At 47.5% G+C, this 24,378-nt stretch overlaps 1 protein-coding gene across 4 annotated transcripts in view; it reads left to right on the plus strand.

The window, feature by feature from the left end:
• grik2 (glutamate receptor, ionotropic, kainate 2) overlaps positions 1-24,378 on the plus strand; it is a 472,281-nt gene that overhangs the window by 245,557 nt on the left and 202,346 nt on the right. For all 4 annotated transcript variants that reach the window (XM_072460039.1, XM_072460040.1, XM_072460041.1 and 1 more), the window contains exon 6: positions 4,079-4,252. In XM_072460039.1, the coding sequence (XP_072316140.1) occupies positions 4,079-4,252 (174 nt within the window). The remainder of the gene's footprint in view (positions 1-4,078; positions 4,253-24,378) is intronic.

A 24,378-nucleotide genomic window follows, 5' to 3' on the forward strand; every position in this document is an offset into this window, starting at 1 on the left:
TATCTCGGGGTCTTGTTCACGAGTGAGGGAAGGATGGAGCGTGAGATCGACAGGCGGATCGGTGCAGCGGCTGCAGTGATGCAGTCGCTGCATCGGACCGTTGTGGTAAAGAGGGAGCTGAGTCAAAAGACAAAGCTCTCTATTTACCGGTCGGTCTACGTTCCTACCCTCACCTATGGTCATGAGCTTTGGGTAGTGACCGAAAGAACAAGATCGCGGATACAAGCGGTCGAAATGAGTTTCCTCCGCCGTGTGGCTGGGCGCTCCCTTAGAGATAAGGTGAGGAGCTCGGCCACACGGGGGGAGCTCGGAGTAGAGCCGCTGCTCCTCCACGTCGAGAGGAGCCAGCTGAGGTGGCTCGGGCATCTGTTCCGGATGCCTCCTGGGCGCCTCCCTCGGGAGGTGTTTCAGGCATGTCCCACCGGGAAGAGGCCCCGGGGAAGACCCAGGACACGCTGGAGAGACTATGTCTCTTGGCTGGCCTGGGAACGCCTCGGGATCCCCCCGGGGGAGTTAGAGGAAGTGTCTGGGGAGAAGTAAGTCTGGGAGTCCCTGCTCAGACTGCTGCCCCCGCAACCCGGCCCCGGATAAAGCGGCAGAAGATGGATGGATGGATGGAAATAAAAAAGGGAAAAACAAAAACATTTACAAAATAAATTAAAAAATAAAATAAAACAAATAAAATGAAATAAAAGAAAATAAAAGAAATTAAAATAGAATAAAATTAAAAAAAACTATAAGTTGTACCTTTTTAAACAAAACAAAACAAGGCCCAGTAAACACATTGGAAATACTGGAATTTCCTTCGTTTTTTGTCCATTCTCCTTCATTTGGGCATCAATGTTTTAAGTTCTATTTTGTTTTTATTGAGTTTTATGTGTGAATATTGGATGGGGGAGGTATTTACGTCATGTGATTGTATTGCTGTTATGTTCTTTTACTTATTTTTGTTATATTTTATTGTCATTAATAGCAAAAAACAAACAAACATAGTAATGAATACGTCATGGAAACGAGCCACATTGGATCTGTTTGCGGTGCATAACATTACATAACATTTATTATGACGAGCCGTAATGTACGAGCCGTAATGTACGAGCCGTAATGTACGAGCCGTAATGTCCGGGTCGTTTGAGGACACGGTCTGGGCTCCTCCAGACTGTCCAGACTGCGACCGCTGGACGAACTTCAGACCGCTTCAAAATGGTCGTTTACAATCGTCCCGCTCACAGAGGACACACGGGGGGGAGGGCGGGGCGGGCGGTCTGGACACTCTTAAAACGCCGCGTTTTAATTGGTGATGTCACAACGATGCTTCTGTTACAAACGACAGTGGGAAGGACAGAGCGGGAGAACGACCAGGGCAAGAGTCCGCTGTGGATTTAACATAAAGTCGGCCCGAGCTCGGCGCCAGGTGGAAGCGAGCCAAGCGTCTGGATGAGGTCAAAATCTGTCTGGACGCTCCTCCCGTTCATTACCGCCGACAGCCAATCGCGGCCAAGCCTGTCGTCACATGTGAAATACCAGGATTCCCGCGCGCCCCGGGAAACCTGGAGAGTTATATGAGCGGAGAGTCCAGAACGACGTCTGTAAAGATAGACGTCCGTCTGGTCGCGATTGACAGGTGGATCGGCCAATCAGGGACAGGCGTGGTTCGTCTGTATTGAAACGAATGACGGAAAAATTATCATATGAGACGGAAATGAGAGACGTTTGATTTTGTCATAAATGAGAGCTGACCAATGACCAATGACCAATGACCAATGACCAATGACCAATGACCAATGACCAATGACCAATGAGCTGCTCTTGTAATATAAATAATAATAATAATAAATAACTTCACAAGCCGTTGCTTTTCTGCTCTGGAAGCTAATGTAAATTGAATATTTAATGTCCTGTAAAATAGGTTTCTAGTGTCATCTCATGTGAAATCCACCAAACTACAATAAATGACTCCTCGATTGTCAGTTGACCTCATAACTCTGCTGCAGTTACTCCAGTCACACCATTCATCAAAAGAAAATGTAGGACCAAACCAGGTCTAAACCAGGACTGAACCAGGTCTAAACCAGGACTAAACCAGGTCTAAACCAGGGCTAAACTAGGACCAAACCAGGTCTAAACCAGGACTAAACCAGGTCTAAACCAGGACTAAACCAGGTCTAAACCAGGTCTAAACCAGGACTGAACCAGGTCTAAACCAGGACTAAACCAGGTCTAAACCAGGACTAAACTAGGACCAAACCAGGTCTAAACCAGGACTAAACCAGGTCTAAACCAGGGCTAAACTAGGACTAAACCAGGTCTAAACCAGGACTAAACCAGGACTAAACCAGGTCTAAACCAGGTCTAAGCCAGGTCTAAACCAGGTCTAAACCAGGACTAAACCAGGACTAAACCAGGTCTAAACCATGTCTAAGCCAGGTCTAAACCAGGTCTAAACCAGGTCTAAACCAGGACTAAACTAGGACTAAACCAGGTCTAAACCTGGACCAAACCAGGTCTAAACTAGGACTAAACCAGGTCTAAACCAGGGCTAAACTAGGACTAAACCAGGTCTAAACCTGGACCAAACCAGGTCTAAACTAGGACTAAACCAGGTCTAAACCAGGACTAAACCAGGACTAAACCAGGTCTAAACTAGGACCAAACCAGGTCTAAACCAGGACTAAACCAGGTCTAAACCAGGGCTAAACTAGGACTAAACCAGGTCTAAACCAGGGCTAAACTAGGACTAAACCAGGTCTAAACCTGGACCAAACCAGGTCTAAACTAGGACTGAACCAGGTCTAAACCAGGTCTAAACCAGGACTAAACCAGGTCTAAACCAGGACTAAACCAGGTCTAAACCAGGGCTAAACTAGGACCAAACCAGGTCTAAACCAGGACTAAACCAGGTCTAAACCAGGGCTAAACTAGGACTAAACCAGGTCTAAACCTGGACCAAACCAGGTCTAAACTAGGACTAAACCAGGTCTAAACCTGGACCAAACCAGGTCTAAACTAGGACTAAACCAGGTCTAAACCAGGGCTAAACTAGGACTAAACCAGGTCTAAACCTGGACCAAACCAGGTCTAAACTAGGACTAAACCAGGTCTAAACCAGGGCTAAACTAGGACTAAACCAGGTCTAAACCTGGACCAAACCAGGTCTAAACTAGTACTGAACCAGGACTAAACCAGGACTAAACCAGGTCTAGACCAGGACTAAACCAGGACTAAACCAGGACTAAACCAGGACTAAACCAGGACTAAACCAGGGCTAAACCAGGGCTAAACCAGGACTAAACCAGGTCTAAACCAGGTCTAAACCAGGGCTAAACCAGGACTAAACCAGGACTAAACCAGGTCTAAACCAGGTCTAAACCAGGGCTAAACTAGGACCAAACCAGGTCTAAACCAGGACTAAACCAGGTCTAAACCAGGGCTAAACTAGGACTAAACCAGGTCTAAACCTGGACCAAACCAGGTCTAAACTAGGACTAAACCAGGTCTAAACCAGGGCTAAACTAGGACTAAACCAGGTCTAAACCTGGACCAAACCAGGTCTAAACTAGGACTAAACCAGGTCTAAACCTGGACCAAACCAGGTCTAAACTAGGACTAAACCAGGTCTAAACCAGGGCTAAACTAGGACTAAACCAGGTCTAAACCTGGACCAAACCAGGTCTAAACTAGGACTAAACCAGGTCTAAACCAGGAGTAAAGCAGGAGTAAACCAGGTCTAAACCAGGTCTAAACCAGGAGTAAAGCAGGAGTAAACCAGGTCTTATAGATACAATTTTCCCCGTTTTTGACATCAAACTGAAATCCATTCTCATTTTTCCCTCCTAAAGACACATCCGGTTTAAGACCTAATTGTTCACTTGCCTCTCTTTTATCTCCTCCGATAAGAAAAGACGTCTCTCTTCTCTTTCTCGACGGGACAATAAGGGGAAACCTTTGACTGAACAGACTTAAATCACCTAAAGGAAGTTATCTCGATTGTATAACCTCTCATTAAATGTCTTACTGCTTTTGAAGAAAGAAATAAACTCTAACGATTGTCTTCTGCGTCTCGCCCGGCGTTTGGCAGGACCTGTTCGCCCTGGACGTGGAGCCGTATCGCTTCAGCGGCGTGAACATGACGGGCTTCCGCATCCTGAACACGGAGAACAGCCTGGTCGCCTCCATCATCGAGAAGTGGTCCATGGAGCGGCTTCAGGCCCCGCCCAAACCCGACTCCGGACTGCTGGACGGCTTCATGACCGTGAGTGTTCTCCCCCCGTCCCCCCGTCTGTCAATAGCACGAGTGAGCGATGGAACGCCCGGGTTTTCAGCTGATATTTGCTGAACATATTTGCTGAATAAGGGTCTGCGCGCGACGTAAATCTTTGCCATTGCGAGATAGGGCCGGGAGACTTGGCAAAGGTCTACTGGACGGCCTCATAAGTGTTAGTGCGTTGCTGTCAGTCAATATTGGGTATGAATGAGGGATGAGTGAGTGGATTTGAGATGATATTTGCTTAATAAGGTCTTTACGCTCTTTACCAGTGCGAGATAAGGCCAGCGTCTACAGGCAGAGGTGGTGGAGCAGCCGAAAATTGCACTTGAGAAAGACAAAAGTGACAAAATGATAATACTCGAGCAGAAGTACAAAGTTTAGGAGTGTAAAAGTATTTGGGAAAACTATTGCTTAAGTAATTAGAAGGGCAAACCATTAAATCAGGCACAAAATCTGGTGTTTTCCACGAATAAAGCACAAAAAGGAGAAAAACGAAATCATATCTAAAGAAGCAGAGACGTTCGAATCATTGAACGTTGTCAACATAAAGCTTTTGTGCAATATATTACTCAAGTACTAGTGGTGGAAAGAGTACTGCAAATGTGTACAGTTACATGGCTAATAATTACAAGTACAGCTGCGAAAACTGCACTTAAGGAAAAAGTACACTAGAGACACTAATAGTTGCTTTCTAACGCAATTTTAGTAGCGTTTTGGATCAATAATGTGTAGAAAATTTGAAAAATGAATTGGTTTGAACTGATTTTACTCATTTTAAGCGACTATTTGCATATTCTGTGAGCTCTGGTTGATCTGAGCGGGCGATGCAGTGTCGTTTTGAGCGCTTTTAGATGTGAAAGTAGCTTTTAGATGTGAAAGTAGCAGATTCAGGCGTGGATAAGGCCTTACGTGATTTTTAAACGCAACTACTCAACTACAAGCCCAATGACTTCAAAAATTCACTCAATTACAGCAAATACAGCGTTTTGTTGGCGTAAATGTACGGCATCCGAAAACTACTCCGAGATGTACATTTTTCTGAAAACGTCGCTACCGCCTTAGCTAAAGCCTCCTGACCGCGAGTGCTGCCTCTGAGTCAGGCCTGAACTCACATGAATGATTGGATTTAAGCCGATGTTTGCTTGCGTCAGTCGAACTAAACACGCTTCAGCCGTCCATCGACTCAGCGTACGATGTCTTTACGGAGGCGCTGGACTGTATGTTGCGGTTCAGGCTTGACTTTTTGGCACGGTGTGTTTTTAAATACGTTGACCAAAAAGGAAAGAAGTATTGTTCCAGGTTCCAGCAGGAGTTGTTCAATCCCACACGACGTTACGATTAAAAGCAGATGAATACTCGATGTGAGCGTCCGTTGCATTTCTGATTTACGATCTCGCTCTGACCAGACGCGATCGAAGTGTTTGGCCTCGTCCTCCGCTCGAAACACCGGGACGTTTACTCCGATCTCTTCATCACAGGACGTTCTTCTTACTCGCGCACGCTTTCTTCACTCGGCCATTTTGTGGTCAGGCGCGCGGATGTTTTTAGTCATTGTAATCATCTTTTTTAGTCCATGTAATAATATCTGTTGATATCGGGTTCCACTGATAAACATGTTGATGTATTTTGGGTGTGTTTTCAGTTTTAAGTATTTTAATTGTGTTTTTGTGGAGTTTAAGGCAATACACTGCAGGTGAATAGAAAAAAAAAAAACACAGAAATCACTTTAGAACTCGCTTGTATAACAAAAGGAAAAAATGGGATACAATTTGTTGGCAAAGCAAGTTTATTTGTGCATAAAAATCACAAAGACTTGACAGAAATCACACTTTATTTCTATTCATTCAATTTAACAGTTTTGCTGACATGAGTCATACATTTTGTCCGTGCCTTCTGATCCGCCAGATGGAAAACCAAACCACATTGGCCCACACTGGTCCACACTGGCTCACACTGGTCCACACTGGCCCACACTGGTCCACACTGGCCACACTGGTCCACACTGGCCCACACTGGCCCACACTGGCCCACACTGGTCCACACTGGCCCACACTGGTCCACACTGTCCCACTCTGGCCCACACTGTCTCACTCTGGCCCACACTGGTCTACACTGGCCCACACTGGCCCACACTGGCCCACACTGGTCCACACTGTCCCACTCTGGTCCACACTGTCTCACTCTGGCCCACACTGGTCCACACTGTCCCACTCTGACCCACACTGTCCCACTCTGGCCCACACTGTCTCACTCTGGCCCACACTGGTCCACACTGTCCCACTCTGGCCCACACTGTCTCACTCTGGCCCACACTGGCCCACACTGTCCCACTCTGGCCCACACTGTCTCACACTGTCCCACACTGGCAGACACTCCAGACACGCTTTCCCATATTTATTTGACATTGCCATAGTGACAGGCGTCTCTGGGACGGACACATCGCTTTTAGATTGATTCTTTCCCATGTTGGACCGTCCCTAGACATCAGCGCGCTATCTGCCTCTGCACACGTCTGATCGTGTTGTATGTTTTAATTTCTGTAAAAATGGCCAAAAATTGAGCATAGTTGGGGAAATACAGAGGGAATTGTGGAACTCAATCAATCAAAATGTATTTACTTTACAGTTGGTACAAAAATGCAACTCAAAGTGCTTTACAACGTTAAAAAACACAATATAGTATAAATCACAAATAAATCAATAAAAACACATTCCATTTAGTATTTAAGTAAACTAGACCTAAAAAAGATTGTTTTGAAGTTAAATAAATATTTAACAAATGCTTCTGTTTTTATCTGTCAGAAGTAAAATGTCTTTGGTGTGAAACTGAGGGAGAAAAGTACATTTTGAGAAAACGACCTTTGACGTTACAATGTCCCGTGTGAATCTTTGGATGTGAGTTGAGAAAAATGAAACAATAAACTATTTTCAGCTGCGGATTTGACAATTTAGTGAGAGAATGTTGAGAAAACAAACTGACAACAAATGAAAAAGCACTGGCTCCCGTTTGACGTTAACCAGGTCTAAAAAGGTCTAAACCAGGTCTAAAAAGGTCTAAACCAGGTCTAAACCAGGTCTAAACCAGGTCTAAACCAGGACTAAACCAGGACTAAACCAGGTCTAAACCAGGTCTAAGCCAGGTCTAAACCAGGTCTAAACCAGGTCTAAACCAGGACTAAACCAGGTCTAAACCAGGTCTAAGCCAGGTCTAAACCAGGTCTAAACCAGGTCTAAACCAGGTCTAAACCAGGACTAAACCAGGACTAAACCAGGACTGAACCAGGATTAAACCAGGTCTAAACCAGGTCTAAACCAGGACTAAACCAGGACTAAACCAGGACTAAATCAGGATTAAACCAGGTCTAAACCAGGACTAAACCAGGACTAAACCAGGTCTAAACCAGGTCTAAACCAGGACTAAACCTGGACTAAACCAGGACTAAACCAGGTCTAAACCAGGACTAAACCAGGACTAAACCAGGACTGAACCAGGATTAAACCAGGTCTAAACCAGGACTAAACCAGGACTAAACCAGGTCTAAACCAGGACTAAACCAGGACTAAACCAGGACTGAACCAGGATTAAACCAGATCTAAACCAGGACTAAACCAGGACTAAACCAGGACTAAACCAGGACTAAACCAGGACTAAAACACACTCTGAACGACCTTCCTCTGGACAATCTGGACTTGCTAATAGCTGTCGTCAGACGCTTTCACAAAGTGCGAGCTGAATAGTTCCTCCCTTGCCAGCTCGCCACTTCTCACAGACACATTGATAAACCATTGTCCCGGACACCGCAGACTTGTTAAAAACCGGGGTGACGGGCGCTTACGCCGACATCCCACTCCTCTTCTTCAGTCCGGAGCGGCGAGGGGAAAAAAGAAGCAGAAAAAAAACCACCCCGCTCCTCCGTGGAGCGAACCCGGCGAGCACGATAAGACGCTTCACTGTCACCCGGATCAAAAATCTTTAATAAACGCTTTGCTTCTTGCTGCGTTTCCTTATCGGGGCTTGCTGCCAAAAAATGTCAACCCACGCGAGGCATCCACGAGACGGAAGGCAGGCGGCGGCGGGTGGTTGTGCTTTGCTTCATAGAGAAATATCCCTTATGTTGTTGTATTCCCACTGCTATTGAGGTGTTAAACGCGCGGCGCATGTGGCTCGCTCTGGTCTCCGTCCAATCGGAACGCACTGGAGGAGGCGGAGGCCGGGAAGCAGACATGTACGCTCTTGATTGGAAACAGCGCTAACCTCTGGGGGCATTGCACTTTGACTGCGTGTTCCCTCCCCCCCCCCCGTTCCTTTACGCGTCTTCCTCGTGCCAAGCGTTTCTTTTTTTTCGCTGAATCATGTTCCGGGGATTGATATCGGCGAGTGGGTGTTACTCAGTTTAAGCCTCTTTTGTTGGATTTGTGGCTCGATCAATACGTTTTTTCCCACCGGAGACTTGGAAATGGACTCCAGCCGCAGCCGAAGCACAACACGAGCGCCCGGGCGACCCAGCCGTCCGTTTGATGTCTTCACTGCGAAAAGAAGTGGAAGACGAGGGGCGGAAGCCGGTTTACCTCGTGTTTTTAAAAGAATGTAGCCACTTTTTGAACGCGTTGGGCCGTTTACGGTGTCAAACGGCCGTCAACGAGCCATTGAATAATCGCTACACGGACTTGACTGCAAAACATTGACGTCAGCTGAGATAAAAGGCATAAAACGCAGTTCATTCACGGAAACGACAGAGGGGTTGAGCAAATGTGTCGTCTTAGGTGAAAAAAACGAAACCAATTATACGATTATACGTCACTTTGGTGCAACAATTTGGTGTTTTTGGGCTCACGCAGATCGCCACGTTCAAAACCGTCGTCAGCTTCAGGTGTAATTAGCTTTCTCTGTTGGATTGGATGATAATAAATGCCACAAAAAAAGGAAAATCCACATATATGTTCAACTTTACTGTTTGTATTACAGTTCTGTGTCTCAATCACACATTTGCAATTTCAGAATTATGAAATTGCAATTAACAATTCAACACAAAGGAGGTCCTCAAAATGGCACCATAAAACGGCAAGATGAACCCCGTGATTCTTCTTAAACGCAGCATAAAGTTTTAAAGGTATTTTGGAGCTTTGTTAACGACATATTAATCATTTTATTTACAGTTCCCGACAGTGTTTATTCACTTTTAGTCACGCTCAAGGACTCAGTGAAGGAGTGTAAAAGGTTTATTGGTCAAACGGATTTGAAACAGAATCGAGTGAATTGAACTGAATCTGGGGGAGATAACTGCAGATAAATGGTTTTGTTGTATATTATTCTATATTCTATAAGTGAGATGCTTGAGGCCTGTCACACACACATTTCACACAAAAAATATCGCGCTGAACAATAATGAAGTCCATTTTAGCAGAAAACTCTTTGAAGCTGTTTTGTGAAGAACATTATGTTTTCTGCACTTTTCAGCTCAAATGTGTGGAAAAAATAAGAACAAAGTGCCCCATAGTTCAAAGAAAATGTACAATAGATAAATATTGAGCCAAAATATATTGTGTATCTTTATTTAGTGATTGTTGTCAATTAATATTATTATTACTATTTATATGTATTTATTTAATTATTATTAATATTTATGTTAATATCATTACTGTTATTATGTATTTGTTTATTTAATTATAATTATTATTATTGTTAATGCTGTTATTATTAATGTGTATAAAATAGTTTTTTTTATAATTATTAGTATTATTCATGTTAATATTATTACTATTATTTTTATGTTTTTATTTATTTGTATTATTATTATTTATGTTATTATTATTATTATTATTATTATTATTATCATCATTATTATTATAGACCCAGTTGTAAATACTAATAAATGACTCCTGCAGTGTAAGTTGTCGCAGTATCAACAGTTTTGGATGCACAGGAGAAATAATAAGTTTGCCCGTCAGTGTTTTTCTTTTTTATGAAGGTTATGTTTATTCCGTAACATAAAGCCTTTGCCGTCAGTTTATTATGATCCATTATTTATGTGAAATAATCCCCCACGTATCAGCGGCTCACTCAAGCGCGCGGCGTCTACATTTGTTTCTGCCGAGCGCGCTGCCCGAAAACCAGCCGACCGTTTCAGAGTCCGGCCCCGTCATTACCCACGATGCAGTGCGACCGCCGCGTGAAGCCTCAGTCCTGCGCGTGGACTCGTCTTTGAGCCGTGACGGGGCCCGACTCTTGGCTTAGAGACTGTTCACAATCAAAGAGAGAGGAACTCGTACGACGCTCGTCTAGTCATTGTCCACGTTTGGGACTCGTTCGGATCGTTATTGAACTAATCAAGTCCTGGACGTGCGGCTCGTTTTCAAAGTCACTTCTTCTGGACTTATAACTTCACTCAGATTAAGTTTGTGATGGTTCGACGTGAAGTTCAGGCTAGAGGGCTTTGGACTCCTGACTTTGGACTCCTGACCTTGGACTCCTGACCTTGGACTCCTGACCTTGGACTCCTGACCTTGGACTCCTGACCTTGGACTCCTGACCTTGGACTCCTGACCTTGGACTTAGCTGGACACTTGAGTCCTGATACTGCAGAACTCTGTGTATCAGCATCAAAAAAGTGGTTTTAAAGTTGGACAGAGGACTTAAGGAGGCCATTTTAGTTAAAAAAAAAGAGAATCCTTCATGAAACAGAAATGGGAGTTTAAGGTTCGATCCATTAAAAGGCTATAAAGGGAACAAAGAAGACTAGTTTCAGGTAGACTGCCCTGTTCATCTATTTGTTTGCACTATTATCTATCATCAGGAGGCTCCGCCCAGTGGGCAGGGCTTACTCGGAGTAGAATTTTCAACACAATGGAACAATCCTGAGTGAATTAGGGATTAAACAGACTTAAAAAAATAGAATTAAATCAAATGATAGCATTAAAGAACAAAGGGATTTTTTATACTTATAGGACCCAAATGTAGGAGAAATAGACCTACTGTCATTGGCCTTTTGAAACAAAATTAAGATAAGATAAGATATTCGGTTAATGCATTTGCTTTTTTGAGTCGAACATGCTGCACTATCTTGTTTTATCACACTTATTTCACTTTTTACCGGACTCGTTCTGAATATGTCTGTGCTTAATTCACACGTTCAGAACAAACACAAACTACGACGTCGTTACACTTCCTTCGCACGGATCGCAGAGTCGTCCACCATCCCGTTGTTCCCGCCCGTCGTGCCCCCGGACGGTTGTGGCGGCGTGGCGGTAGCGGCGTGGCGGTAGCGGCGTGGCGGTCATGGCGGCAGCATGGTGGCGGCGGTGGCGTGGCGGTCATGGCGGCGGCGACGTGGCGGCGGTGGCGTGGCGGTACGCACTCGTTTCAGGTGTGGCGTCTCCGCTCCCCGCTCCAGACCCGACGCTGAGTGACAAACCGTTTAGTCGCGCTCGGCTTCTGCCTGTGTAATCTCTACTTCACACGCGATAAGCCAGCTAGCCGTGTTAGCTCGTGACAGCTACACGGCCGAGCGTTTGTAAGCCGCTAAAATGGCAGCCCGGCAACGCAACTGTAACAACGACAACAGCAGCAGCAGCAATAACAAGAGGAGGAAGAAGGGCAACTATATCTCCTTTAAATAAAAGCTTTACGTTTTCAAACCCGGTGACAGTTTGACAGACGTTGCTGTTGCGTTGTTTGAAAAGCTCACAACTGGAGATAAGTTTGTCGAGTCTTTTCAGTGACGAGCGACACAAGTGCAGAGTTTGACTCGCTCGGAGATAAAAACATAATACAGATTTAGGACCTTTGTGTTAATTTAATAATGCCGTGATGTTGTTTGTGTTTAAAGTGACAATGACAGGTTTTTATGATTGTCTAATTATGACTTTATTTGGTGTATTTATACCTGTCGTACATATAAATTATAGTTTTACACCAGTCGAGCAGGTATTTGTGGAGAAAAATATGAAAAATCTGTAGAAAAAGACAGGAAGTGACATCACACCAGGGACGCTCATTCCAGTCAAAGTTTATGCAGAATTTACACGAAGAAAAAACACTTTTTTGACGCTCTAAACATTAGTTCAACAAAATAAAGTCGCTCTCATATTTAACCCATTTGTCAAATAAAAATATATATTTAGTAATAAACTGTAACATGATTCAAATGTACTTATACTGCACATTTATGATCAGACACACAGTTCTCTGGCTACACGTACAGTTTTAACACACAACAGGAACAGGGCGTATAATACTGAATAAAAACTCAAACAAATGTAATATAGAACAATGTATAAATGTCATAAAAATGTCTGAAAATGAAAAGCCGGTGCAAAAAGGTTCATCTTTAGCAGATTTAGATCGAAAACTCTCGACAGCAGTTAGATAATTAGATCCAGATTTGACATCGTGTTCGTTGTAAACCTGATTATTGATCTAAAACGGGTCAATATGAGAAACCGGTTCATTGACTTCCTGTTCAGAACGGCACGACTCTTCATCAGGACATTTCACCTGAAAGAGCGGCGGATTTTCAACTCTTTTTATTGTTGTTTGAGTGTTTTTGTGGGATGGTTACGATAGAGCTGTGGGCGGGGACAGGGGGTAGGGGGTAGGTGATTTTCAAATTTTGACTTTATTTGGTGTATTTGTACCTGTTGTACATATAAATGATAGTTTTACTCCAATCAAGCAGGTATTTGTGGAGAAAACTTTGTAGAAAATGACAGGAAGTGACATCACACCAGGGACATTCATTCTAGTCAAAGTTTATGCAGAATTTACGCAAAGAAATAACACAAAAAAATTAAATAAAAAAATTGTGACATTAGATGAGTTTTGGCCCAGTGTTTGCTGGGTAATTTCCAAGTGTGATGTCATCGATTACAAACATTACAAAAGTGAAAATATAAACCTAAAAAAAAATAGCTATTCTGTGATAAAATGTTTAAGTTTTGCCAAAATTCAAAACTTTTTTATCTTAATTACATTTTAGTACAATGAGTCGTCCGACCTGTAGGGGGCGCTTCAACATATCTTAAATATTAAATAATTTAATGACAAGGGAATGGTTAAAACAAAAGTCAAAATGTGACTTATATTATACCTTTAATTGTCAGATTGCAGATGTTTTTTGCCACACAAAACAAATGAATCAATACAATACTGCGATATTTGTCTTTTGAGTTTTTCACGCAAAAAGTGGTGAATATATTTTTATCACAAAAGCGTCATTGTCGTCAGTTAAAAAAGCATTTTAAGCCAAACTAAAGCCTTCTGCACACTTTTTAAGCCTGACCACTTGGAGGCGTGGCCCGAGCAGCAATTCTCGTAAGCGATTCTTTGTGGCGGCGCTCTTCATGTCTGGGTCAGTGTGATCCTGTTATTGTCGGGTCGCAGCTCCTTCGTCCGGTAACGACTGAAACTTTTAGAAATACCACAAAACAAAACCCACAAAAGGCCCGTTTCCTCGTGCGTTTGTCCCGTTCGATCACGTGACACAGATCTCTCCTGACATCGGGCGTCGTGTGGGCCGGTGTTTATGCGAGAGTGGGCCGGTCTTCACGCGAGCGTGGGCCGGTCTTCACGCGAGCGTGGGCCGGTCTTCACGCGAGCGTGGGCCGGTCTTCACGCAATTGTGGGCCGGTCTTCACGCGAGCGTGGGCCGGTCTTCACGCGAGCGTGGGCCGGTCTTCACGCGAACGTGGGCCGGTCTTCACGCGAGCGTGGGCCGGTCTTCACGCAATTGTGGGCCGGTCTTCACGCGAGCGTGGGCCGGTCTTTACGCGAGCGTGGGCCGGTCTTCACGCGAACGTGGGCCGGTCTTCACGCGAGCGTGGGCCGGTCTTCACGCGAGCGTGGGCCGGTCTTCAGGCAATTGTGGGCCGGTCCTCACGCGAGCGTGGGCCGGTCTTCACGCGATTGTGGGCCGGTCCTCACGCGAGCGTGGGCCGGTCTTCACGCGAGCGTGGGCCGGTCCTCACGCGAGCATGGGCCGGTCTTCAGGCAATTGTGGGCCGGTCCTCACGCGAGCGTGGGCCGGTCTTCACGCGAGCGTGGGCCGGTCTTTACGCGAGCGTGGGCCGGTCTTCACGCGAACGTGGGCCGGTCTTCACGCGAGCGTGGGCCGGTCTTCACGCGAACGTGGGCCGGTCCTCACGCGAGCGTGGGCCGGTCTTCATGCAATTGTGGGCCGGTCCTCACGCGAGCGTGGGCCGGTCCTCACGCGAGCGTGGGCCGGTCCTCACGCGAGCGTGGGCCGGTCTTCATGCGATTGTGGGCCGGTCCTCACGCGAGCGTGGGCCGGTCTTCACGCGAACGTGGGCCGGTCTTCACGCGAGCGTGGGCCGGTCTTCACGCGAACGTGGGCCGGTCCTCACGCGAGCGTGGGCCGGTCTTCATGCAATTGTGGGCCGGTCCTCACGCGAGCGTGGGCCGGTCTTCACGCGAGCGTGGGCCGGTCTTCACGCGAACGTGGGCCGGTCCTCACGCGAGCGTGGGCCGGTCTTCATGCGATTGTGGGCCGGTCCTCACGCGAGCGTGGGCCGGTCTTCACGCGAACGTGGGCCGGTCCTCACGCGAGCGTGGGCCGGTCTTCATGCGATTGTGGGCCGGTCCTCACGCGAGCGTGGGCTGGTCTTCACGCGAACGTGGGCCGGTCTTCACGCGAGCGTGGGCCGGTCTTCACGCGAACGTGGGCCGGTCCTCACGCGAGCGTGGGCCGGTCTTCACGCGATTGTGGGCCGGTCCTCACGCGAGCGTGGGCCGGTCTTCACGCGAGCGTGGGCCGGTCCTCACGCGAGCGTGGGCCGGTCTTCACGCGAACGTGGGCCGGTCCTCACGCGAGCGTGGGCCGGTCTTCATGCGATTGTGGGCCGGTCCTCACGCGAGCGTGGGCTGGTCTTCACGCGAACGTGGGCCGGTCTTCACGCGAGCGTGGGCCGGTCTTCACGCGAACGTGGGCCGGTCCTCACGCGAGCGTGGGCCGGTCTTCACGCGATTGTGGGCCGGTCCTCACGCGAGCGTGGGCCGGTCTTCACGCGAGCGTGGGCCGGTCCTCACGCGAGCGTGGGCCGGTCTTCACGCGAACGTGGGCCGGTCCTCACGCGAGCGTGGGCCGGTCTTCACGCGATTGTGGGCCGGTCCTCACGTGAGCGTGGGCCGGTCCTCACGCGAGCGTGGGCCGGTCTTCATGCGATTGTGGGCCGGCTTAAGAGACACTTTAAAGATCCAATCAAACACTCCAAAAGTTCCTCATTTGCAGCGTTTCTGAGCAAACGCGCCGACAAAGTCCTACATAAAGAGCCTTGATCAAGAATCTAGACGTCCGTCGCAACGCACGCCTTCAAGTCGGCGCGCGGCGAGCCTTGATCTGAACCCGGCGTCGAGGTTCCTTTGTCGCGTCGAGTCTAACAATAGATTCCACGTCTCCGCGACTATTTTTATACGTCAAAATCAGTACGGATCAAGGTCCAAACGATACCTGTCAAGAAAAAAAAAAGAGAAGGAATTGGCTTTCATCTGCAGCGGTGCGTTCGAGTGTGCCCACAGCTACGGCAAATTTATGCTTATGTGGGCCGGCGATGATTCAGCGTGTGCACTGACGGCGCTGAATACCAAACATGTTTTGAAACCCGGCAACAAACAAAATCGGGGCGACCTTGATGCCCGAGAGGTCAGACTGTTTATTCGTCCCGAGGCTAAAAATCTGACCCGGTGATAAATGGTCAAAAATGACGCCTCGAAGGACATGTTTTTCTCCCCTTTTGGTTTTAATTCCGCTCCGAACATAATAAATACGTGGCGAGCGAAAGCAATTAACGGGGGAGGGGGACGCCGTGGCGAGGTCGCCGGCGCCGACGTGTTAAGGCCGGGCGAGCGGTGAACGTGCATTAATTGGATTGAAGGATGGCGGCGTCGGCAGCGCTGGGTTTGCCGGATCTGTCACGGCGGACATTATGTGCAGACGAAGTGAGCTGATTTAAGATAAGATAAGATAAGATAAGATAAGATATTCCTTTATTGTCCCACATGGGGAAATTTTATTGATGCATCACAGGTAGATACAGAGGAAAAGAAAATATCACTTATAGGAAGTGTGAAAAAGATCTCCTATAAACAAAAACTCCCATAGACAAAACCCAACAAGGGATGGAGGGGAAAAAATAATAAAGATAAAAATAAATAAATACCATTGCATGTGATCACGACAGTAATTGCACATGAATTTCACAGTAATTGCACATATGACGGAATTGCACATGGTTAGGTCAGAGTGTTCAGGACTAACAGTGTTTGTTATAAAGTCTGACAGCAGCAGGAAGGAAAGACCTGCGAAACCTTTCCTTCACACAGCGAGGGTGGATCAGTCTCTCAGTGTCTCGGATGCAGCTCGGCCGGAAGAGGAAAACATGTGGAAATGCGGGCGAAAGAAGAAGAAGCCGGCCCCGGGTCGTCGGGTGTTACGAGGTTAAGCTGGGGTCGAAGCTAAAAATCACAATTGGCACTTTTCGGATTTAGATTTAGATGAAAAAGGGTTGTCAGTCTGTCAGTCACGTGATCTGCAACGGTTTTTGTGTCGATATTAAAATGAGAAATGCATTAAATAAGTCGACAAACTGAAAGAACCTTGATGATCCACTGTACATTTTCAAATCCAGAAACTCCAAAAACTCACATTTACCAAGTGTATTATTATTGTTGTGGTATCAAAACCAGTATCACGTATGTATGAAGTATTAGTATTGTGACAACCCTTTGCCCATATTTATAAATGTGCCAAACTTGACCTTGAGATACAACAATGCATTAAATAGCAATACAAACAGGTTCATGTTAAGCATCAAATACTTCATATTTAATTATGTATCTAGTGTAAGTGTAGTTTATTTACATGGTATTCATATTTTTTTTAATATTTAGTTATTTTTAAAATTTAAAACAAACTGAACGACCAAAATATGTAGACATAAAAAAAAAGAAATTAAAAAAGAGAGGCAGACAGAACCCAAAGAAAACGTCCCATTTAGTCCAAAGTCTGTTGAATGTGTCTATTTACAAATTAAGTCCAAAAGTGATTATTTCCATGTTATTAATGTCCAGTACAAGATCAGTTCAGTCCTTGGTCGTCGGTGCATTTTGTGTCATTCATTTTTGTGTGAGGAACCTTTTTGCTGCCACCTGGAGGACGCTGCTGGGAGAGCAGCTGGTTGTGTCCACGGCAGGAGTTCTGAGGCCCAAACGCATCGTGATGTCATAAACTGTCTGAAAAGCTTTATTGATCTCAGTCTAAAACTTCTAAAACCTGTCCACACTTCAAAGTTCTATGAGGACTATTTCTACAACATAATTCCCTGATGCTCTTGAAAAAAAAAATGTTCTAAGGGCAATATTTTGAGAAGTAGTTTAGAGAACAGAGTGGTACAGAGTTATTCTACAGTCTCCACACACATTGACAAACAGAAACTTGTCTCGATCTAGATTTCAAACACATCTGGCCCCGCCCCCTGCGGAGAAGAAAATATCTAAATATAATCATCAGGTAACAGCCTAATCTTATAGCAAGGAAAGTACATTTTTGAACACCCTGCGATTTTTAAGAATTCTGTCTCTCCGCAGACGAGTTAGTCTCTTCTCCACTTCTATAGACTTCTGTCACGTTGTCTTTTTGCCTATTGTCAATAAAAATATAGAGCGTAAACCATTGACTTCAGACAAGGCTGAGGAAAGATAATGCACTGTAATGTTTCTGACTGTTTGTTCCCATGGAGCTGTTATTTCAATGTCTAGAATTCATTCATTCAGTAGTTGTTTTTACGCCTGACATGACATCGCCTTTTGACACAACTAAACCCGTGACTTGTCTTGCTCGTCTCCATGGCGACGGACCGGTTTAATGCCACACTCTGGAGCTGCTGAGAAGTTAGCCTCAGAATGCGGCGAGGGGCGCGCGCACGCGGGTGCATTAATCAGGGGCGCGCGGGGCCTTCAGCGTGTCGATATGCATTAGCTCCTGACTGATGCTCGTTTGTCCGATGAATCAATCGCGCCTCCAACGCACCGCGTGCCGCACACAAATCTGCATCTGTTAACGGGACCGGAATAACCAAAGGCGACGGCGCGGCAACGGGCGAGGAGGTCTCCGGTCCGATTCTCAGACCGCGCGGAGGGTTTATTTTGGAGAGTTTGTGTGTTTTTCCCTCTGGCAAAGGGGCTAACGATGCTAATTAGCTTCATGTGTCGTAGCCCTTTACAAATAAATGGAAATAGGCAAGATAGGTGAATAATCCGCGGTCCTTCGCGATTCACGAATATGGATTAACCTTCATTTAACCAGGAAAGGGCGCGGTTCTGGGGATGAGATGGCGATACATGTGATCATCGATACATCGCGCTCGATATTCTGCAACTGTTTTAGAACCAACAAATGCATGTTTTATTCAAATGTTTTAAGTATTTCTTCGTTAAACCACTACGTACACATGTGCCGATTGTGAAGCATACTTAATTTAACAGTCAACACGGTGACCACGCCCCCTGCTCACCGAGATATATCGATACGGCGGCTCACGATATCGATACTGTACCAACAAATTGAGACTAGAGTGTTTGAGCTTGTGAAGACGTGACGGAATTATTATTAATAGCAAAGGCTGAATTTATTTTTTTAATACAAACTTTAACACAGGAATAATAGACCTTACTGTTATTAATTTAATGTTTTTAGTATACATTCAGTAAAAGGCTTACTAATAACAACCTATTGAGATTCAGCAATATTTAAAGGGGCTATACCAAGTTATTTAAGTGCAAACATCTTAATTGTTGACTGTGAAGAGTTTATAAGTGCGTTTCACGACTTTTAGAAGATGGAGCTGAGTTTCGATGTCACGGTAAAGCTAGCAACAACAACTAGCATGCTAACAGCGCTCTGAAACGCTTACATAGGCTTTATAAGTGTTTTTCAGACTTCCTATAAGTGATCTGTTCTTTTCTTCTGTATCTACCTCTGTATCTACCTGCGTTGCACCAATGAAATTTCCCCATGTGGGACAATAAAGGATTATCTTATCTTATCTTATCTTATCTTATAATTACACGCAGACGGCACACTGCGGTCTCATTTTCACTTTAAGAGCTTATTTTACAATGTATATGCACTGAACTGCATGTAGGGCTGGGAAATGCGGTGATAGAAATCGAATTGTGATCTCATTTCACTGACTGTCGGCCATTTTGGTAAAATCGACACGTCATGATTCAGTGATTTGCTCTTGAATGTGCAAAATGTGTCTACCATATTTTCTGGACTATAAGTCGCACCGGAGTATAAGTCGCACCAGCTAAAAAATGCATAATAGAGAAGAACAAAAACATATATAAGGCGCACCGGAGTATAAGTATATGAGTATAAATATAAGTATAAGTCGCACCCCGGCCAAATCTATGAAAAAAGGTGCGACTTATAGTCCGGAAAATACGGTAAATGTCTTGGTCGAGGTTCAGGTTCAAGTCTTGCACAAAACGTGAGTCAAACTACAAATGTTAAAAATACTTGACTTATGCTTTAATTTATTTTATTTTAATTTAATGTAATTATTTTTCTATTTCTAAAGTTTAATTTCAAATGTTTAATTTTTTTTTTTATTATTATTATTATTATTTTTTGAAAGGGACATAGCATATTAATGAACATATGATTTGTTATTTACTATGGATACTTTGTACTTCTACTCCACTACATTTTGTAACCGGACTGAAAATGGAAAGTTATTTTTACCATTCATGGGGACGTCCCACTGGAAGGTTTTGAGTTCAATTCCCAACTTTGAGAAAACAAATATATTGCTCTGTATTGCTGTTGTTGACAAAAAAAAAAAACAGCACAAATATATTTATCAAAATTTGTGAATTTAACGCCTTAACAGTTCTTAAAATCTGTACTTTTAGATAAGAAAGTAAAAATATTCCACACACTAAAACAGGTACTTAAAGGGCCTATGGACAGGATTTTACCATTTGCAAATGTTTACTTTATTTGGTGTACATGTAAATGATACTTTTACACAAATCGAGCAGGAATTTGTGGAGAAAATGTTGAAAAACCTGTAGAAAATTACGTCACACCAGAAACACTCATTCCAGTCAAAGTTTATGCAGAATCTGCACCAATAAATAACTTGTTTGATGCTCTAAACATTAATTCAACAAAATAAAGTCACTTTCATATATGAAAGTGACTAAATTTTGTTGAATTTTGTTTTCATTTGTCAAATCAAAAAAACGTAACATTGGATGAGTTTTAGCCCAGTGATGTCATCAATTACAAACAGGAAGTGAAAGTAAAAAACTTCTTCTACAGCGTAATGATCAATATCGCAGCTAACTAAATATATCAATTTCTATTTTTATCTCACAAATGTCTAAATAAGCCTTGACTCAATCTATGTTTTTACTGTCGACTAAATAAATGCAGGTTTATTTCAGTGTCGATATGACTGAAAAGATTACCCAAAAACGATTTTAGAACATTGCAATACTATTGATAATGCAGTACGTAAGTGTCATACTGTGTCACGTTGTGTACTGCAATATTTTCCATGATTGTACAGCTCTTGTAAATACAGTTACAGCTCGTTGGGCCGCCGGTGCTCTTTAATTTCCCACAGTGCACCTCACCAAGGCCCGCGTTTCCCCTTCAGAAGGCGGTCCCAGGACGCTCGACTAATTGGAGCACTTTCGGTCCAATAATCCCGTCCCCTCCTCAAAGTCCTGCGATTAAAAGCACCGTGTCGAGCTCTGGGACGTTTCCGTGTGGATGTTTTCTAATAAGACTTTCGTGTTAATTTAGCGAATGCAGCAAAACATAATTAACCTCGTGCACCTCGCCGCGCCGGAATAATCCTGCCACTCGTGTACGCGGCGGCGACTTATCTGCACGCGCTCGCTATCAGATGGACTCGACCGACTTTTTATTATGTGTGACTTTTTATTTTGTGTGACTAACGAGGGGAAAGAGGAGGGAGGAGGCACAAGAGGAGGGACGGGGGGAAAGAGGAGGGACGGGGGGAAAGAGGAGGGACAGGGGGAAAGAGGAGGGAGGAGGGGAAAGAGGAGGGAGGAGGGGAAAGAGGAGGGACGAGGGGAAAGAGGAGGGACGGGGGGAAAGAGGAGGGACGGGGGGAAAGAGGAGGGACGGGGGGAAAGAGGAGGGAAGAGGCACAAGAGGAGGGACGGGGGGAAAGAGGAGGGACGGGGGGGAAAGAGGAGGGAGGAGGGGAGAGAGGAGGGACGAGGGGAAAGAGGAGGGACGAGGGGAAAGTGGAGGGACGAGGGGACCGAGGAGGGAGGAGGGGAGAGAGGAGGGACGAGGGGAAAGAGGAGGGACGAGGGGAAAGTGGAGGGACGAGGGGAACGAGGAGGGACGAGGGGAACGAGGAGGGACGAGGGGAAAGAGGAGGGACGGGGGGAAAGAGGAGGGACGGGGGGAAAGAGGAGGGAGGAGGCACAAGAGGAGGGACGGGGGGAAAGAGGAGGGACGAGGGGAAAGAGGAGGGACGGGGGGAAAGAGGAGGGACGGGGGGAAAGAGGAGGGAGGAGGGGAGAGAGGAGGGACGAGGGGAAAGAGGAGGGACGAGGGGAAAGTGGAGGGACGAGGGGAACGAGGAGGGAGGAGGGGAGAGAGGAGGGACGAGGGGAAAGAGGAGGGACGAGGGGAAAGTGGAGGGACGAGGGGAACGAGGAGGGACGAGGGGAACGAGGAGGGACGGGGGGAAAGAGGAGGGACGGGGGGAAAGAGGAGGGAGGAGGCACAAGAGGAGGGACGGGGGGAAAGAGGAGGGACGAGGGGAAAGAGGAGGGACGGGGGGAAAGAGGAGGGACGGGGGGAAAGAGGAGGGAGGAGGCACAAGAGGAGGGACGGGGGGAAAGAGGAGGGACGGGGGGAAAGAGGAGGGACAGGGGGAAAGAGGAGGGAGGAGGGGAAAGAGGAGGGAGGAGGGGAAAGAGGAGGGACGAGGGGAAAGAGGAGGGACGGGGGGAAAGAGGAGGGACGGGGGGAAAGAGGAGGGACGGGGGGAAAGAGGAGGGAAGAGGCACAAGAGGAGGGACGGGGGGAAAGAGGAGGGACGGGGGGGAAAGAGGAGGGAGGAGGGGAGAGAGGAGGGACGAGGGGAAAGAGGAGGGACGAGGGGAAAGTGGAGGGACGAGGGGACCGAGGAGGGAGGAGGGGAGAGAGGAGGGACGAGGGGAAAGAGGAGGGACGAGGGGAAAGTGGAGGGACGAGGGGAACGAGGAGGGACGAGGGGAACGAGGAGGGACGAGGGGAAAGAGGAGGGACGGGGGGAAAGAGGAGGGACGGGGGGAAAGAGGAGGGAGGAGGCACAAGAGGAGGGACGGGGGGAAAGAGGAGGGACGAGGGGAAAGAGGAGGGACGGGGGGAAAGAGGAGGGAGGAGGGGAGAGAGGAGGGACGAGGGGAAAGAGGAGGGACGAGGGGAAAGTGGAGGGACGAGGGGAACGAGGAGGGAGGAGGGGAGAGAGGAGGGACGAGGGGAAAGAGGAGGGACGAGGGGAAAGTGGAGGGACGAGGGGAAAGTGGAGGGACGAGGGGAACGAGGAGGGACGAGGGGAACGAGGAGGGACGAGGGGAAAGAGGAGGGACGGGGGGAAAGAGGAGGGACGGGGGGAAAGAGGAGGGAGGAGGCACAAGAGGAGGGACGGGGGGAAAGAGGAGGGACGAGGGGAAAGAGGAGGGACGGGGGGAAAGAGGAGGGACGGGGGGAAAGAGGAGGGAGGAGGCACAAGAGGAGGGACGGGGGGAAAGAGGAGGGACAGGGGGAAAGAGGAGGGACGGGGGTAAAGAGGAGGGATGGGGGGAAAGAGGAGGGACGGGGGTAAAGAGGAGGGACGGGGGGAAAGAGGAGGGACGGGGGGAAAGAGGAGGGACGGGGGGAAAGAGGAGGGAGGAGGGGAGAGAGGAGGGACGAGGGGAAAGAGGAGGGACGAGGGGAAAGTGGAGGGACGAGGGGAACGAGGAGGGACGAGGGGAACGAGGAGGGACGAGGGGAAAGAGGAGGGACGGGGGGAAAGAGGAGGGACGGGGGGAAAGAGGAGGGAGGAGGCACAAGAGGAGGGACGGGGGGAAAGAGGAGGGACGAGGGGAAAGAGGAGGGACGGGGGGAAAGAGGAGGGACGGGGGGAAAGAGGAGGGAGGAGGCACAAGAGGAGGGACGGGGGGAAAGAGGAGGGACAGGGGGAAAGAGGAGGGACGGGGGTAAAGAGGAGGGACGGGGGGAAAGAGGAGGGACGGGGGGAAAGAGGAGGGACGGGGGGAAAGAGGAGGGAGGAGGGGAAAGAGGAGGGACGGGGGGAAAGAGGAGGGAGGAGGGGAAAGAGGAGGGACGAGGGGAAAGAGGAGGGAAGAGGCACAAGAGGAGGGACGGGGGGAAAGAGGAGGGACGGGGGGAAAGAGGAGGGACGGGGGGAAAGAGGAGGGAGGAGGCACAAGAGGAGGGACGGGGGGAAAGAGGAGGGACGAGGGGAAAGAGGAGGGACGGGGGGAAAGAGGAGGGACGGGGGGAAAGAGGAGGGAGGAGGCACAAGAGGAGGGACGGGGGGAAAGAGGAGGGACAGGGGGAAAGAGGAGGGACGGGGGTAAAGAGGAGGGACGGGGGTAAAGAGGAGGGACGGGGGGAAAGAGGAGGGACGGGGGGAAAGAGGAGGGACGGGGGGAAAGAGGAGGGACGGGGGGAAAGAGGAGGGAGGAGGGGAGAGAGGAGGGACGAGGGGAAAGAGGAGGGACGAGGGGAAAGTGGAGGGACGAGGGGAACGAGGAGGGACGAGGGGAACGAGGAGGGACGAGGGGAAAGAGGAGGGACGGGGGGAAAGAGGAGGGACGGGGGGAAAGAGGAGGGAGGAGGCACAAGAGGAGGGACGGGGGGAAAGAGGAGGGACGAGGGGAAAGAGGAGGGACGGGGGGAAAGAGGAGGGACGGGGGGAAAGAGGAGGGAGGAGGCACAAGAGGAGGGACGGGGGGAAAGAGGAGGGACAGGGGGAAAGAGGAGGGACGGGGGTAAAGAGGAGGGACGGGGGGAAAGAGGAGGGACGGGGGGAAAGAGGAGGGACGGGGGGAAA

The sequence above is a fragment of the Eucyclogobius newberryi genome, unplaced genomic scaffold (genome assembly GCF_026437365.1).
Source record: "Eucyclogobius newberryi isolate DKJ021-1_F unplaced genomic scaffold, fEucNew1.0.hap1 SCAF_3, whole genome shotgun sequence".
NCBI lineage: Eukaryota > Metazoa > Chordata > Actinopteri > Gobiiformes > Gobiidae > Eucyclogobius > Eucyclogobius newberryi.